At 40.5% G+C, this 19,086-nt stretch overlaps 1 protein-coding gene across 1 annotated transcript in view; it reads left to right on the top strand.

Annotated features, from left to right (window-relative positions):
* slc43a1a (solute carrier family 43 member 1a) overlaps positions 1-19,086 on the top strand; it is a 61,571-nt gene that overhangs the window by 20,871 nt on the left and 21,614 nt on the right. The window contains exons 6-7 of the mRNA XM_060927318.1: positions 6,846-6,938; positions 17,170-17,303. Of these exons, the coding sequence (XP_060783301.1) occupies positions 6,846-6,938; positions 17,170-17,303 (227 nt within the window). The remainder of the gene's footprint in view (positions 1-6,845; positions 6,939-17,169; positions 17,304-19,086) is intronic.

The raw sequence follows: 19,086 nt of genomic DNA, 5'->3' as shown, positions 1-19,086 counted from the left end.
CCCCTGTATCTCACACGTACACACCTGACCTACCCCACGCACCCCCCACTCTCCGTCAGCCTACAAATTGAGCTGGACTTCGATGTCCATGCATGCTTGCCCTATGACTCGCATGCTGACTTGAGTGAGTATCATGGATGACGCCCCCCCTCCCCAAGAAACGAGACATTGGTTCATTCTTCTTCAAAGTCAAGAATGTAAGTCGAGCTTTAAAAACTCAACAAAATCCTTTTGATGTATGGAAACCCTTCATAAAAGTATTGCTGCGGCTCCTTAGGCAGGTTTAGCAATGTGACAGGACGCATCAGAGCTAGGCTACTGCATAGCTGCAGAGAAAAGGAATGCTGGAGCAATGTAACTTGGTGTTAGATAATATCCTCGATGAATGAATGTTAAATTTATAGACCTAATGGTTTTACAGAATGTAAGTAGTCAGATGTAGGCTACTGCATGGCCATGCAGATGTGCGACTTGCATTTCAGAAAAAACAGCGTGACAGCCGCTGAGTCTGCTGCGTTCACCGTTTTACAGAGACCTCTTTCTACTACTACTAGGCTAGGCTAGGCTAGATACAACAAATCCATGGTCCTTTACTGCCACCTACAGACGAATATTGGTTCTTTCAAATAGGAGCAACCAGTGTTTATGTTTATCAGTAACATTTATGTGTACTTACATGTTACAGTTATGTGTTTCAATGTTCTTGATGTATGTTAATTGACAGTATGTTGCACTTTTGCAGCCCTTAACATCCTGCATGAGTAAAGCTGAGAACTCTGAAGTTGCCTCCTTGACTTTCATTACATTTAGCTGACGCTTTTATCCAAAGCAACTTACTGTTACTATTTTGGTACAGGGTATTGGTTACAGTCCCTGGAGCAATGTTGAGTTAGGTGCCTTGCTCAAGGGCACTTCAGCCATGGATGGAGATGTAGGGAGAGGTAAGGGTGGGATTTGAACCTGCAACCCTGGGATCCAAAGACAAACTCCCTAACCATTAGGCCACAGCTCTGCCTTCGGAAGCTCTGCCTTGGATCACTTTTGTGTCCCCCCCCAATGTCAAAATCAAAGTTACTGCCTTGGTTTTACATGATAAGAATTCAACTTTAAGGCCACTAATCTTTCATCCAAGTAAAAACTTCAAAATTTGAGTTCAATTTTCTTTTTATCCCACAATAAAACAAATAACAATCCAGTTCAAATAGCGTGTTTATTTTAACATGATGGTAGCAAATGACGTGCAGTTTGCAATTTGTCAACCTTTTGAATATGTATGTGTTTTAATAGATTCACTCTTTATGTTCATTGTATGCATATTATAGACCCCTTCGCATGTTTGTAAACAAACCGACCGTTGCCAGGATGCGCGCGCAGCCTGGACCCAGAAACAATGGCGCTGCCCATAGACCGGCATTATGAGCTGTCAGATTATGCAAAACAATTGTCGTTACAAGATCGAGAATGCTACATAAATAAGTTAACTCTAACAAGTGGACATCACCTACCGGATCCGCATTTAATTAAAGAGTGGACGGACGATGTTAGTAAGTTCCCTGGTATACAATGGCCAGATATATACTCGTACCTTATTGACAAGACTTCAGTGTACACCCACGAAAAACTTCGTGCCTACAAGTCTTTAGACGCATATGATTATGTGCGGGCATGTACAACTTGATTAACAGTGGGACATTCATATTCATTTTGTTTTAATCAAATTATGCCAGTGATGTGATGGCAATGTGGCTTTAGCTACAACAGCAAATACCAACACTAAACAGCAATTTGCAGGAGGTAATGGCATGAAAGGAATGATAGCGTAAAGAGTGCAGCTAAGAGAAATCAGAGCTGCGTAAAAAGCGAGAGGCAGAGAGCAGAAATGAAACTGAACGGGGTGGGAGCTAGGTTAGAGCAGTCAACGTAAGTTGGCATTTAGAGTGAGGGCACACAATTTTACCTTTCCATCCTTGCTTTAAAATTGTGATTTTCGGCATACACAAATAATGATGGCACAAAATCTGGACTGCTTGAGTCAAGCGAGACCTCTCCTACAAACAAAATTGCATGCAAAGCTAAGTTAACATGCTAACAATATTCATTACATTGTGTAACTATGACCCAGCTAATCAGACAAACGTTACCAAAGTATTTTGCTACATCAATAAACGAAGACTAGAAAGAATAAAAAAGAAAGATTTAATAAATAGCCTGATCTTACCTGTGATGAAGTGGGCGCTGCAAACCGGCGCATTTTTAATAGTGCTTTCATCCCAGTCTACACGTTTGATGGCTTGTAGCCATAGACGTCGGCGATTTTTTTGGAATGGGTGAGATCCTGCTGGAATTCTGTACATTTTAACCCCATCACTGCTACGATTCTGACACCCGACAACACAACAACTAGGCATTTCTGAGTCTTTTTTGGGTCCAGGCTGCGCGCGCAATTTCCGCTTACGTATGAATGACGTTTACCGCGAAGGGGTCTATACACCATTGTATGCCATTTGTAGCATTTTAATTGGCTGGTACTGAATTGTTTGCACATTTCGTTTGTCAAATTAGCTTCAGGCTTAAAATAAGTGAATGTGTGACTTAACAAAAAAAGCACTGCCACTACAGTTTTATAGCAGTTTTGCTACCATCATGTTAAAATAAACACGCTATTTGAACGGGATTGTTATTTGTTTTATTGTGGGATAAAAAGAAAATTGAACTCAAATTTTGAAGTTTTTACTTGGATGAAAGATTAGGGGCCTTAAAGTTGAATTCTTATCATGTAAAACTGAAAAAAATTAAAGCGAGTCTCCCGACCGTTGAAACTTCGTGTATTTTCTTTTGTATGAAAATTATCATAAATGATCAAATGTGAGCGTAAATAAACGACTAGAAATAAAAAATAATTTTCGAATAAAGGGATTACTTTTTGCCCGCGTAGTACTATAGCGCCGAATCACTCATTTCCGACCTAGTAAAGATCCAGGTCACTATCTGCCGATAAACAAACACATGTGCTGTCGCGGAACCGTGACATCGACCACATTTATAACTATTCATAACAGCAGTCACAAGTAATAGATATAATACAATATCTAAGTATATATACTATGGATTGACCAAATCTATCAGTGTATCTACACAATACATTACAATCATTTCTAAATATGTTCACCCTGCACATCACATGTAATGTGTTAGTTATGACGAGTTAGTCAGCCTGTCAGTGTAAATACTAGACTATATATATATATATACACATTGTAATCAGTAATGAGCGGAGTCGCCAATCAATCTGAAACTGACTAGGCTACGACTTTGATTATGTAATTCTTAATCAGAATTTACACATAGTTTATTTTTGATGAATAAAGATAGATGATATATTGTGGATACAGAGATTGTTATATCATGTAGACAAAAAGAACGACACTCGTGTTCGAGAGCATATAAACAAAACTTCAACTTCAAAAAGTACCTGTTCAGTAGAAATGCTGCGAAATCCGCGTGGGTTTTCATCCCCATCTCCTCCTTTCGCCGTATCCACTCTTCTGAAACCGGTCCAATGTCTATACGATATCTTGCCGCTTTATATGCCACTCTTGCCTTTTTCCTCACGCTATCTGTTTCGAACTTTTCCGGCCTCCCTATCTTCTTTCGTTCCGCCATTTTCGCTCCAGCTAAATATATATCGAGGTCAGATCGATCACGTGACCTCGGGTTGTGACCTCATTTTTTCGCGATCGTTCGTAGGCCTATCACTGCGCCTTTTTGGGGGGGTCCAAAAACTATTTCATTTTCTTTATTTTGGAATATATATAGACCATTTGAAGGTATTTATTTGTTTAATGGCGTCAGTATATGAGTCTTTTTCAACACAGAAAGTTTCAACGGGAGGGAGACACGCTTTAAGTTTGTGTGAATATAAAGGCTAAGTTATCTGAGACCAAAAGTATAAGTTGGCACAACTTTCTTCAAAACTTAAAAATCTTAGTTGTCACATAAACTCAAAAATCCTGTGCAGTAAGTTGCCTTGAATTTTTAAGTTGGCGTAACTTTTTTTTTTTTTTTTTTTACAGTGTAGTGAGTCTTAACTGTACGGCTGCCACACCAGACAAAGAAAAACAGATCAGTATCACGGAATAATATGAAAAAAATGTTTTCTGATAACAGGACATTGTTTATGTTTTAACAAGATATTTTCACATTATTAAGACCTACACAATACAACTTATGTTATAATGAAAAATTTCTTGTTATAACCTGATAGGTTTGTATGTCACAATAATGTGAAAATATCTTGTTATAACAATAAACTTTTCACGTTATAAAGTGAAACTGATCCAGTCTCGTTTTTCTGCATTGGCAGTAAACGGTTCCATATGAGTGGGTCTATTTGTAGTGTGTAATCATTACATTTTTATTTTTCTCACCACTATTAACAATTAATCCACTCTTCAATCAATGAGCAAGGTATTCTTTACTTACGGAAGCACATGAGAGGAAATATTTTGGTGCGTGCGTGCATGTGTGTGTGTTTACATACCATAGTTAACAGGGAATAGACCTGTGTCACATGGTAACACAAAAGAGTAACGAGTGTGTCTATGCATGCAAATAGTCTCAGCATTTGTAGACACATACCTGAGTAAATAGTAAATGACAGAAGGAAACCATCTCACTCTCTCTCTCTCTCTCTCTGTGTAACTTTAGCCACAGGGAGCAACAACATCCCATTTGTTCACACTTTCTTGCCATTAGTTTATCAACATGTCATTGTTTGACCCAGGTTCCTGTGCCCTTCTCACACCGCTGTGATTTCCACAGAAAAGGAACCACACCACAAACACAAACTTCAAGAAAAGCAAACACCAAGAGTTCACATCTTAAAGCAGTTACTGGACCCAACATTCTCCATTTTTTAATTTATGCTCAATGCATATGTCGATGATCTCGATGAAGGAGATCACTGTTGACTTCAGGAAGAAGCATGCACTACACACTCCGCTCACGATCAACGGCAACACTGTGGATTCACTCAAGGGCACCAGGTTCTTAGACGTGCTAACGTGGACTGCAAACACCACCTCCCTCATCAAGAGTGCACAGCAGTGAGTGTACTTCCTGCAACGATCGAGAAGAGAAAACCTTCCCCTTCCTGTCCTCACCACATTCTATAGAAAGTGTTAAGTGCTAAGCGGAGCCACGTCATTACGTCACTGTATACGTCAGTTACGGCGCTACGTTTACATAAACCTTGGCGCGAATATCAAAGCAAAAACAACACGGAAGAAGCAGCAGCGGCAACAACAACAATAATAATGGATGACTTAGCGTTTGTACAGCTGCTGCTTCTCGGCGCTTAAAAATGGCGATCTTTCGTGGTCTTGTTATTGTTGTTGGTCTTAACAAACCCCCCCCCCCCCCCCCCCCCCGCTGACGTAAGCGGTTCTTTCCTCTGGCCCAGCAGAGAGTTGGTGCTAGCCTGGAACCGGTTTTTCTGGCCCCAGAGCCAGTTCTTTGTCAGTGGAAACAGAAAACCCGGTTCCAAACTAAGCACTGGCCCCGAACCAGCCCTGGAACTGCTTTGGTGGAAAAGGGGCATCTGTCACCTATACAAGAACTGTACCTGGAACGCTGCCTGAACAAAGCTAACAAAAGAGCCAGAGACTCCACCCACCTTGCCCATGGACTGTTCACTCTTCTGCCCTCTGGCAAATGATACTGCAGCATGGCATGAGGTGGGAGACTGCCAGGCTGTCCAGGAGCTTCTTCCTTAATAAAAAAAAAAATAAAATAAAATATATATATACACACACATATACACATATGCGTGCACACACCTCTTATCTCAAGCCTTTTTCTTCTTTTTTCTTTTTTCTTTTTCTTCTTTTTTTCTTTTTTTCTTCTTCTCACTCGAGATCCTTCTACTTTCTGCTTCTTTTTCTTCTTTTTTCTTTTTCTTCTCCTTTTTCTTTTCTTTTTTCTTTTTCTTCTTCTCAATGAAGATCTTTCTACTTCTTCTTTTTCTTCTTTTTTCTCTTTCTTCTCCTTTTTCTTTTTCTTCTCACTCAAGATATTTCTACTTTTTCTTCTTTCTTTCTTTTCTTCTCCTATTTCTTTTCTTTTTCTTCTTTTAATTCTTTTTCTCCTTTTTCTTTTTTTCTTCTTCTCACTCAAGATCTTTCTACTTTCTTCTTCTTACTCAAGATCTTTCTACTTTCTTCTTTTTTCTTTCTTTTTCTTCTTCTCCTTTTTCTTTTCTTCTTTTTCTTCCTCTTCTTATTCTTCTTTTTCTTTTCCTTTTTCTTTTTTGATTTTTCTTCTTTTTCTTCTTTTAGGATGCTATTTCTCCCTCAGTTTTCAACCAGTCATCACCAAATTTCACATGAAGAATACCTCTGGGATGAATCACGTTGCTATGACTTTTGGTGCTGATCTGGATCACCGAACCGGAATGATCCATGAAAAACAGGATTTTTTTTTTCAATCACTTCTAACTGTCAATTTTTATGATTATTTTTCAAAAAAAATTTATTTTTTTATTTTGCTCAGGGCAGCAGGGCGTAACTTTTCCTCACTAAGCATCATTATCTATCTCTTACCCTTCCGGATCTATACGGTAGGGTGCAGCTAGTGCACATCACTGTGACTTGTCTCTATCTAGTTATATTTATTATCACATTGCGCAATTAGTCCAGTCCTGGAAATAACAGTTCAGTCTCAGTTTGTCTGTTTATGTTTGCTATATGTTTCACTGCACACGGAGCAAAGAGAAATGCCATTTCGCTGTGCTCTACAGTGCTCGCTATATGGTCTGAATGACAATAAATTTCACTTTGACTTTGTAGCTGCCCAACATGTTCGGGAGCCTCAGCTCCACCGTGATGTCACTGGTGATTGGTTCTTACGCATCATCCGCTGTCACCTTCCCCGCAGTTAAGGTAAGGATTTGATCTCACATCGTTTCTTCACACTTTATATGATTTTTACCCACATTACTATCTCAGTTCTATGTAGGTCCATCTGCAGATTGACTTTGAGTCAGCAGCATGGAAAATTGTGTGAAATCCAGAGAGTTTGTGTTCTTCCCTTTTGAGTCAGAGTGTAAAAACAATGTTGCGTCTCTTGACTTGAGCTGGTTTTGGCTCATCTAAGTAAACAAGTGTGTACTGATCGATGTTACAGAACATCAGGTGTCTTGCAGGCATAACACAGCGTGGATGCGTAGATATTTAGCCTCGCCGCTCATGTACGACTCGATTTTGTGGAATAACTGTTTTATTCTATCCACATTCACTGGATTTTGAGAAACAGAGCATTTTTTATGTTTATTTTTTGCAAATTCGATAAATAAAAACTTTATACAAAACGTCCAACAAAATCATTTCCACTTAGAATGTAAACAAACCGGCGAAAGGCAGGAGCAATTTGTGAAAAATGCGATGATGATAATTTTTGGAAAAAAAAAATACATTCTTATCATCAAATACTTTTATTCCATAGTTTGTTGCTTTTTTTGTATTTTTGGGGGGGTTTGTTTTCAAGTAGAGTTCTTATTTCGTCCTCGGTTGGTTCAGCAACACATACCACCATTTTGTTTTTCTCTACTCACTGTATATGAGCTAATAGGCTAGTAGTAGAGTAGCCAGTCAGAGTGCACGATTGCTCATATCCAGTGAATATGGATAGAATAATATTCAGTATAACCTCAAAACGACAAGTGGATATTGCTTTTGTCCAACAGTTCTATAAACAAGAAACAAATATCAAGTAACTGACATTTTGGACAAAATATGGCTAAACGTTTTGTTTATTTTTGCTTTGCTAGCGGAATTAGAGGCCAAAGAAGCCGCACTGGCAAAGATATTGGTATTGCTATTGGTGCCCCTTCTTCCTTTTCATCTTTCTCTACGTACATGTGGAACGCCCCGACTCTGCCTAGAGGAGGTTTTCAATGGACAGTCAACAACCAGATAGCAAGGACATTTACCAGATAAGTAACCATGAAACCAAGGAGGTACCAAAAACGCAACTGGGAGAAGCTATTCATAGGACAGCCGCAGCCTGAATACTCCAAGCTGGGCTTTACAGAAAGTGGTCAACAGAAAGCTATTTTTGCTAAACGTTTTACTTTTTGGCCTTGGAACAAAGGGGTGCATTTGACAGAAACCCAGCGTTGCTCAAGTTGTGAACACCATCCAGATATTGACACATGGTGGGGGTTGCATCATGTTTTGGCAATGCTTTTTATTTCTTGGGAATAGGTCAGGGTTGAGAACTAAATGCATGGAGCTAAGACACCCGAGAATGGGACTGAAGATCTCCTTCCAAAAAGGCAACGACCCAAAGCACACTGCCAAATCTGTATTGGAGTGGTTCAAAACTGAGAACCTGAAGGCGTTAGAGTGGGCCTGGGCAATAAAACGATAGCGATGTGTATCATCGAGAGACACTTCATCAGTAGCAATAAGAAAATTGTGAGATTTAGTTTCACTTAAATGTATTAAACGCAAACCGCCAGAAAAGCACATCATGAATATGTAAAGTTTGATTGCATGAACAAACCCCGAGCATGCTCCCTTCCTGGCTCATAAACAGCCCATCATAGCTGTTGATAATGGAGCGTGTTGTGAATGACACTCAAACAGCCACACGTTTAACAGGTGTATTCTTCGGTTGCACCTGACGTGTGACATGCCGACACGTGACATCAACAGAAAGAGCATGGGGTCAGAAAACGAGCACAGGTCCGACATATACTGTACTTGTGATGGTAGCCGGCAGAAAGAGCCTGCATTTCCTGCAGCACAAAAAATGCTCTACCTCATGTGATTTCAGATCGCACTGAAGGCTGCTCCACTCGTACTGTTCAGTAAATCACAGATGTTATCAATCAGTGACAATAGCTTTCCTCTTCATGTCGTCTAAGGGAGTTTTTCCTTGCCACCGTCACCACAGGCTTGCTCATTGGGGATAGATTAGGGATAAAATTGGCTCATGTTTAAAGTCATTCAAATTTTGTAAAGTTGCTTTGCGACAATGTCTATTGTTAAAAGCGCTATACGAATAAACTTGACTTGACTTGACAAGCACAGGTTGCTTTGAAACTTTGTACCTGCGATTTCTGATGATTAAAAACAAAAACTGCCGATTAATTTCTGTACTGACAGTTAAATAGGATAAAAAAGCAGTATTATAGAGGATTTCGACGTGACGTCACAGGTCACGTGACGCCCCAGTGTCCGCCATTTTGAAGGTCAAGCTAGCTAATGTCAACAACATAGTAGCTGGTATGTTACTGTAGCAATGTTTACGTTCAGTCATTTGGATGACTGTTAAAACCTTTCAGCCTCAAGTTTTTCCTTTACTGTATTTACTAGTTTACTGAGCTAGCGCGCTCGGGCAGGCTGAGAGCGAGCGCGCTAGCTCAGTAAACTAGTAAATACAGTAAAGGAAAAACTTGAGGCTGAAAGGTTTTAACAGTCATCCAAATGACTGAACGTAAACATTGCTACAGTAACATACCAGCTACTATGTTGTTGACATTAGCTAGTGCTAACAGCTAGCTGCTAGTGCACTGCTACAACTACACCGACCCTAATAATACAGTTCTTGATCATTGCCTGGTAACAGCAAATTTATAACGGGCCATGTCTCAACAGACTAAGAAGTTATTTCAATGACATTTAATAACATTTTGTTTATCCTGAGGACCGAAAGTAAATGAAAATGTGAACAAACCTTAGCTGTAATAAGATGGCGACCACCGGCTCCAGGGACGACCCGCTGATGTAGGCATGTTACCCAGCCTGGTTTTTAATGACATAGGTATACAGATCATGTGGGCCGAAGTCAGGTAAAGACGAGGCCTTCGTGTACTTCCGTACGTCAGTGAACAATCCTGGTGGAAGCAGGTAAACGTCGTTCTCTAAGCCTGCTAACCTCAATTTTTAGCAAATACCTCTCCCTCTGCTCGCCCTGTAAATGCCCTACGTCGCTGGATAGTGAAGGTGTTTTCTGCATCTCGCTCCTTTTTCTTTTATGTTTTTTCCCTGGTATTTCCCACACGCCTGACTGCAGGTCAGGAAGATCACCCGCGCTGCAAAGCCAGAAAAAGATAGCCTGGTAACGTGTACGGATCACATACACCAGCATCATTGATTTTCTGGTGATATCGCTTCTTACTCGCGTCATCTAGGCCGGATAAAATACTCGACAATGAGACTTCGTCATGATCAACAGTGTATCGCTACCGGTAGTCGCCATATTTGTGACCGTCAAAATGGCGGCATAAATATTGTCGCTATAGAAACAATGACGTAGGCCGAAATCCTCTATAAAGCTGAAAGCATTGATTGGTTGTCATGGACCATGTTTTCATGATAACGTTGACGATCCGACGTAAGGTGGAGAGTCCTCTGTTCATGTGGTCGGATATTTGGCCAATCGTTCCAGTACAACACAGCTCCTTTTAGGCATACAGTACATTATTAGCTTAGTTCACCGGTCATAGCCGATGAGCTAATTGCCGTCATGTGGCGTCCATCCACAATTCACTAAAATCACTACTCCTTCCTGAGTTTTTGACCACGAGTTGGCCTAGTGGTTAGCATGTCCACCTCTCGAGCGGAAGATTGTAAGTTCTACTTGCGGTCGGGTCATACCAAAAACATCATAAACTACTGTCTGGCAAGGCACGCTGCAATACAAATGCGAGTGGGGAAGTCAAACTCTCGTGGTTGCCAGAGGACTAGCCCCCCACTGTAACCCTAGCTGTATAAGCGAGAGGCCGAGTGCCGCGCCCATACGCCTCAAAGAGCTGGTTAGTACTGGGACGGGAGACTGCCTGGGAAGACCAAATTCTGGCGTGAGAGGGACTTTGACTTTTGACCTCGCTGAGTTTTCAGTAGATTTTGATTCTGATCTAATCAGTCGGCACAAAAGTTACTCCCTGGTTTTGTGATTTCTCATTAACGAGTTGCTAATTAGGCCGGTTAACAAACTTTCAGGAAACTCGCTACTCCTCCCTCAGTTTTCAATGGTTTTTGATTCTGATTGTTTTGTTTTTGAAGATCAAATTGCTCTAATGAAGAACAACTTAGCTAATTATAAACGAGTCCGGTTTCTCATAGTACGTCCGTGTGAGCTACTGCGTCACTGACACTCTGGTGTTTTTATTATCTGTCTATCACCCGTCTATCAGAGCATTCTCATTCTTCATACTCGTTTGCTAAAATGGGTCGCCAAATATACTTTGGGCGGCCGTTGATATTCCTGGCACGAGTAAAGTCTATGCGGGAAACACTGAGCAGACGATGAAGAAACCATTGATTAAAGTAAGGTGTTTTAAGTCACAATAAAGTAGTTAAATTCAACCTTTTTTCTCCTAGTCTCTTAAAAAGTGCGTTAAAAATTATGAATAATTATCGGTATCACCTGAAATGAAGCATTTTATCATGATACATTTTTCAGCTACATTCCCCAACTCTGTGTTAAAAGAGAACTGAAAGCAAAATTTTTATTATCAAAATATTAAATATCGGAATGCATTTTTGATCGCTATTTTGTCACTGCTGTAGCAAGTTATAAGTGTTTGAAATATGCTCTGTAACATATCAGTCTATATGTCAGAGCGACGGCCGTTAACGAGATTCGTCGAGACCTGTGCGAGACATCGTAGGACGGAAGTAAAACGTACAGCGGAAATCAAAGTGACCAACATCTGCCAACGTTGTCAAAAGACACGTGCGCCCTCTTTCGAATGCTGATGTAATCAAGCCGGAAGTTTTGTTGGTTTTGATAGCAATCAGGAAAGTTTGAAAAAAGTAGGCAGGAATCATCATTTAAACTCGTTTTTGTGCAATATTTCGTTTGGAAAAATGGCGGCACTGACACCTGGCTGACACGTGACGTTTCGAAGTCTCGTGAAGATCTCGTGGATAAGCGACGCCTGCCGTGGACCAAACGAACTAAATTCAACATGGCTAAAAACCGAATAGGCCGCTAAGTATAATATTTAATTGCAATTAGTTGCCAATACGAGTCACGATATAAGGATACTAAAACGTCAATCCGATTGATAATATATCGCAATTTGACAGAGCTTTCATCTTCAAATGTGACACACGTTGTATCACTCAACTCTTATTAATAATCCCAATGAAGTTCATTTCATTTTTCAGTCAAAAATGTGATACATTTCAAGGCGGGGTCAATACTGTGCAGTAAGCAGGTGATTCCAGCAGGTTGGCATGTTACAACACTGATATCGTGTGTGAATTGGGAAAAAGTTCGACTTTAAAGTGTTAAAATACGCAAGGAAACTTAACACAAGCTGAAGTCCATTACATTCGAGGTGTTTAACAGACAGTCTTATCCAGAGTGACATACATGAGCAGAGAAGGTTAAGGGCCCAACATTGGCAGCTTGCCAGTGCCAGAACCCATAACCTTCAGCTTATTAACTAGCACCTTAACTATTGAGTCTACAGTATAATAACGCAGGCCACCTATAATAATGCATTCATTCCCAGTAGCTACGTTATTATTGTTGCCTGTGTAGTTTATGTATAACTACAGAGATATTAGCGGCACTAATACAAAATGATGCAAAGTGAGTTCATGTATTTTGCAAAACTCTTCCCATTTTGTAAGTTCATTCCCTTATTGTATTTTAAACTATTTGTTTGTAATAGTCATAACAATTATAAAAATGGTGTTGGCATTTGGCCAGGTACTACAGCAAGTAACACTGGGTTGTAGGAAAGAATGAGGAGAATCAGTTGTGAAATGCCACGGGGTAAGGGGTGGAGCTTCAAGCAGTGCAAGGCTTCACATCTGTTGCATCAGAAACAAAGCCGAACGATGCATAGGTTGAGCTGGGTTATGCAGCTGTGTTGAAATACATAGCAGTGCGTGAATAAAGTGAAATATTTTTAATCACTTTTTTATTTCCATATTTCAGATGGAGTGGAAACATTATACACTCAATTCCATATCACATTTTATCAAGTTTGTGTTGTTCTTTTTACAGGAAGCAAAGAAAAAAGAATATTAATCTGGTCCAAAAAATAAATAAGATAGCAGTGTTGACATTTTTCTCTTCAAACTCAGATGGAACTAATAGTTAGCTGCAAACACTTTGTTTCTGATAACTCCTACACATCAGCATTGCATCAAGTCAACCAACTTCTGGCACCGATAAATAGGTAGTTTAGCCGAGGGTGAACGAGCTACATTCCACAGTTCCTGTGAATATTTGGGTTTGCTTCAGAAGCTGCATTTTTATTGTCGTTTTCAGCAGAGGTGAGGTCAGGGGATTGATCTGCCACTCCGTTACCTCAATCCTTTTTGTCTGGAACCAAGATGTTGCTCGTTTATTCATGTGTTTGGGGTCACTGTCTTGCTGAAACACCCATTTCAGGAACATTTCTTCTTCGGGATACAGCAACATAATCTATTCAAGTATTTTGATGCATTCAAACTGATCCATGATCCCTCATCTCATTATCTCTAGCCGCTTTATCCTGTTCTACAGGGTCGCAGGCAAGCTGGAGCCTATCCCAGCTGACTACGGGTGAAAGGCGGGGTACACCCTGGACAAGTCGCCAGGTCATCACAGGGCTGACACATAGACACAGACAACCATTCACACTCACGGTCAATTTAGAGTCACCAGTTAACCTAACCTGCATGTCTTTGGACTGTGGGGGAAACCGGAGCACCCGGAGAAAACCCACGCGGACACGGGGAGAACATGCAAACTCCGCACAGAAAGGCCCTCGCCGGCCACGGGGCTCGAACCCGGACCTTCTTGCTGTGAGGCGACAGCGCTAACCACTACACCACCATGCCGCCCCTCCATGATCCCCGTTTTTTGATAAATAGGCCCAACACTGTAGTATGAAAAACATCCCCATACCATGATTTTTGCGCCACTAAGCTTCACTGTCTTCACATCGTACTGTGGCTTGAACTCGGTACCCGGGGTCATCTGATGTACTGTCGATGACTACTAGACCCAAAAAGAACAATTTTACTCTCAACATTAACGCCATTTCTCTTTGGGCCAATCGATGTGTTCCTTGGCAAATTTGAACCGATTCTGCACACTTTTTCACCAATGGTGCTTTACGGTGGCTTCTTGCTGATAACTGAGCTTCGATCAAACGTCTTCTGACTGTAACAGTATGTACAGGTCATTTTAGCTCATCTTTGATCTTTCTGGAGGTGATAATTATCTGAATCTTTTTCCATTTTGATTATTTGTCGATTGGTAGTACTTGAGTCCAGAACTCAGATTCAAGTCCAACTCATGCCCTAATTTTAAGGACTCATGACTTGACTTGGACTTGAGCACCGATGACTCGGACCTGGACTTGGACTCGTGCATTAACTGCATTCAGACTCGTAAATTGGAGACGAGGACTCCGATTTTTTTTGTAACATGCTATAATAATTTGGCATAAAATATTTATATCTACATTAATTTTTGTGTTCATTTCATGCAAGAGTGTCACACCTACGCACCTTGGCGTGTGCATCAGATAGACTCTTGGGTGCGCTCCGGACAGCACGCGCGTGCTAAGCGGACTCTCACATGCGCTGTAAACGACTCACACCTGGACAGGATCAAGGTGCAATCAGTACACCTATATAAAAACTGTGAAAATATACTTACTTTGTGTAGTATTGAGTTTTAACAGTAGTTTTGTCGCCATTTGAGATTGTTTTAGCTGAGCATCCTGTAATTTGCTGCACTTCTTTATACATTTTTCCCTCTCCAATCAACTTTTGAATCAAATTACGTTGTTCCTCCAAACAATGTTTGGAACGGTCCATTATATTTGTTTGTTTATTTATGTAAAATGGCTTAAAAATAATGAAATGAAATGTTTCAACATTTAAAAAATTACTGCAAACAGTAAGCAGTAAGCCATAATAAATGAAACAAAGTCGATATTTGGTGTGAGACGAAATTCCCTTTGCTTTAAAAAAAACAAGCCTCAGGTCCAGTGAGTGCAGTTTTATGCGGAAATGAGCTGTAGGTTTTACTGAGCATCTTCCAGAACCAGCCACAGTTCTTCTGGACACTTTGACTGTCACACTCGCTTCTTCATTTTGCACCAAAACCCAGTAGCTTTCATTATGCTTTCTTTTTTAATCTGAAAAGTGCTCTCTTATGTAATATGCTGCTCAGACACAAACTTTTTTTTTCTGTAACATTTAGTTTTGTGCCGGAAAATGAACGATTGGACTCTAAAATGACTCGATAATGTAGAAGTCATAAAATAGAAATCTATAACAAAGTTTGTATGAAAAAAAAAAACATGGTGCCTAAGACTTTTGCACAGTACTGTAGTTTATAACAATGTGTGAAACATTTGCTTCCATTCTTCCTTAATAAAGGACAATTAAAGTGCTGATGACACGTTTTTGACATCTTTGGCGATGTTTTATAACATAAAAAGTAATTCCCGATGATCCATATATTAATTCACGAAGGCGCCTATTTTACAAGTTATGATAAAAAACGTGGCCATTTGGGCAAATTTGACGGGGCTGCAGCACCCAGGAGACGAATGAGGAGGAGGAGCTATATGACGTCAGCGAAAGAACCTTCCTCCTAACTTACCAGTTTGTTGTTGATGCGACAGGTGTTCAGTTTGTCATTATTAGTATTATTATTATACATTATTTTATATATATATATATATATATATATATATAGTTATTATGCCTTCGCATTGTGTTGCCGGCTTTTGCTCCAAAACCCACAAGGATGGGGTAAGTTTATTCAAGTTTCCCAGAGATCCCGAGCTGCATGCGAAGTGGGTGAAGCAAGTCAGGCGCACTCGTGACAAGTGGGAGCCCTCACCAAAATCCGTCCTGTGCTCTGAACACTTCGATTTGGATTGTTTTGACACCCTTCCCAGCTTAAAAGAATCTCTTGGGTGTTCAGTTCAGCACAAACGTGTGTTACTACCATCAGCAGTGCCTACACAGTGTTGCCAGATTGGGAGTTTTCCCGCCCAGTTGGGCGGTTTCAAGTGCATTTTGGTGGGTTTTGAACATATTTTGGGCTGGAAAACGTCAGCAGTATCTGTTGCCAGATACTGCTGAAGTTTTCCAGCCCAAAATATGTTCAAAACCCACCAAAATGCACTTGAAACCGCCCAACTGGGCGGTAAACCTCCCAATCTGGCAACACTGCCAGTATTCCGGAGGGGGTCTACTAGTAGCTATGCCGGATCCAAAGACAGTCCTCCTGTCAGAACATGTGTTGTGAAACGACATAAGATAAAGGTACGTAGAGCTATAGATTCTACATGATAATCATAAATGTAATCATAAAGTCGGCGTGATATCAGTCATGTATTTGTTTGTGAAAGCTTGCGGCTTTCATGTAACTGCCACCTAGCAACGAGAGGCAAAGGGTAAAGAGGGTAGGCTATCATAGATTCTATTCGGAAGAGATCAACACAATTCTAGACTCCCAGAAGAGGAAGAGCTAGCACTAGAGAGTTCACCGGCGTTTTCATGCGCCATTTCCATTGAGTAGAACCAGAGTAGAACAGCCAGTGAACCGCAGCGTGTTCTTCCGCTGACGTCACAACATGGCCGCGAGCCACGGACCCAGTTTTCTTGCGCTGTGCAATTAAAAGTTGGATATTCGCGTAACAACAGCTTCTTTTCACGTAATTATAACAGAAATCTAACATGTTTGCCATGTTGTATAGTTTATTTAAGAAATTGCATAGAGTCATGTTCGTGTCATCAGCCCTTTAATGGCACCTGTGTATGTGTGTGTGTGTGTGTGTGTGTGTGGTTTTTTTTTTCTTTCACAGAATGAATGAATTCTCTAATTAAACTCCACACTGCTATTATTTTTGAACACACTCCTTTCAATGAATGAGTCCGTTACTCGGAACAAGCAGCGTCCATGTCATGACAGTTGGGTTTGTTGGTTTTCTATTACACTACTACAACCACAAGGAAATAATTTGCCATGCAGAAACATCATTACAACTAATAACAGTGGTTTATCAGGTTACTGATTTTGTACTGCTATTTTTTTTTAAAACAACTGTATCTGTATCTGTTGAACATGAACCGGTTCCTTCCTAATCCTCTCTCTCTCTCTCTCTCTCTCTCTCTCTCTCTCTCTCAATAGCTGATATATGATGCTGGAGTGCCGTTCTCTGTGATCATGTGGGTTTGGTCTGGTCTTGCCATCCTGGTCTTTATCAACTGTTTTCTGAATTGGCCAGGGGAGTCGTTCCGCACACCCGAGGAGATAGAAGAGATGTCAGTGTAAAACTTTATTTATTTATTATGTACACACTGATATTATGTCCTAATGTAACGAAAGAGAAAGCCTGCTTTGTTGTTAAGACTCGGACTCAGAATGTCAGTATGAATAGTATTTTCTCTTCTCAGCATGCCAAGTAACATCCACGCATCCAGGGCTCTACACCAACTTTTTTCTCAGGAGCACACATGCTCCTAAGTTAAAAATTTTAGGAGCACAGGGAAAAAAATGGGGGCACAAGCACAAGTAGGTTTTCATTTTAGAGGTTTATTGCAGCGCAAACCTTAGACACACCAACACATAAAACGCAAAATTCAATTGAGAATGAATGAATAAAATGAATAACGAACAACTGAATGAATGAACAAACAGTAGCTAAACAGAGAGCAGAGCTCAGCAGAGCTAACATCATCATCAAGGACAGCTCCCACCCTGGCTCTGAGTTCTTTGACTTGCTGCCCTCAGGCAGGCGTTACAGGTGCATCAAAGCAAGGACCAACAGACTCAAAAACAGTTTTTTCCCACAGGCCATAACCACCTTGAACAATTAGCCTTTTTCACATTACGTCACTTGCAGGGGAACTCGTATCCGTTTTCAGCCTTTTGAATGGAAGAAGAGGTATACGGCGGCAACATATGTTAACAAAACTGTGTCATTCACAGATAAGATTGATAATAATATTGCGCATTGTTGTTCATCATTACGTATTGTTAGCGACCATTCCAGTCACCTATCTGCCTTGTTTTGGAGAGGAAGTTTACTGACTTTCTATGGTTGCTACTTGTTAGCCAGCAGATTAGCATGCCGCCTCTTCTTCCATTCAAAAGGCTGAAAACGGATGTGAGGTTCTTCTGCAAGTGACGTAATGTGAAAAAGGCTAATTACATGCACTGACTGATGCCACTTTTGGCAGGTGCAACAATGCACCAACAAGGACCTAAAAGGACAATATTCTCACACTTACCTGATACAGTGCAATACTTATTACAGTGCAACCTCACAGAGCAACTTTTTAGTTTTTATAGCTTTTGTATATTTTATATTTATATTTCTACACTTTTACATCCATACCCAATACAATGCAATACCAAATACAGTGCAATATCCTGAGTTTTGTAGCTGAACTGGGTTTCTATAACTAATGTGCAATTAACATCTGCACCTCAACACGCCCAGTTGTATATATATTCTTTGTTTTTCTGCTGTGTTGTGACATGTACCATTTGTATATACTGTATATTATTTGTTTTTCTGCTGTGTTGTATGTTCCCATCTAAATGTTTGCACTGGGGTGTGTGCTTTCCATCTCATTATATAATTTTCCCGCACCTTCTCCCGTCGTTCTAGCTTTCTTCACTACACTTTCTTCCTCGTCCGTTCTTTTATTCTTGTTTCCACCATCATTGCTTTTAAAAAACGCCGTTATTCTCTGCATAGCGAATATATTTCTCAGCTCGGTCCGAACCAGCTCTCAGTTATCTCTCAGTTGAATGATCTGATGAATCCCTAAAAAGCACTTTTCCCACCTAATGCCACACCCACAACATACAACCGTGGGAAAGAGGAGCAATCACAGAAAGATGTGGCAGAACGGCAAAAAAAATGTAACTTTTTCACTCTCCCCCCGGCTACCATGGGAACCACCGCAGTGCAAGACAGAGGCAATGCACGCAACTACAGACAGGGAGCAAGGCGCAGGCAGAACACACACACACAACACTGAACACACACACTTACAACAATACAGGCCGTTACTTGTTACACTATATTAGGTAGGC

This window comes from Neoarius graeffei, chromosome 8 (genome assembly GCF_027579695.1).
Source record: "Neoarius graeffei isolate fNeoGra1 chromosome 8, fNeoGra1.pri, whole genome shotgun sequence".
Taxonomy (NCBI): Eukaryota; Metazoa; Chordata; class Actinopteri; order Siluriformes; family Ariidae; genus Neoarius; species Neoarius graeffei.
The sequence above is the reverse complement of the archived record's forward strand: the minus strand, read 5'-3'. Positions and strand labels throughout refer to the sequence as shown.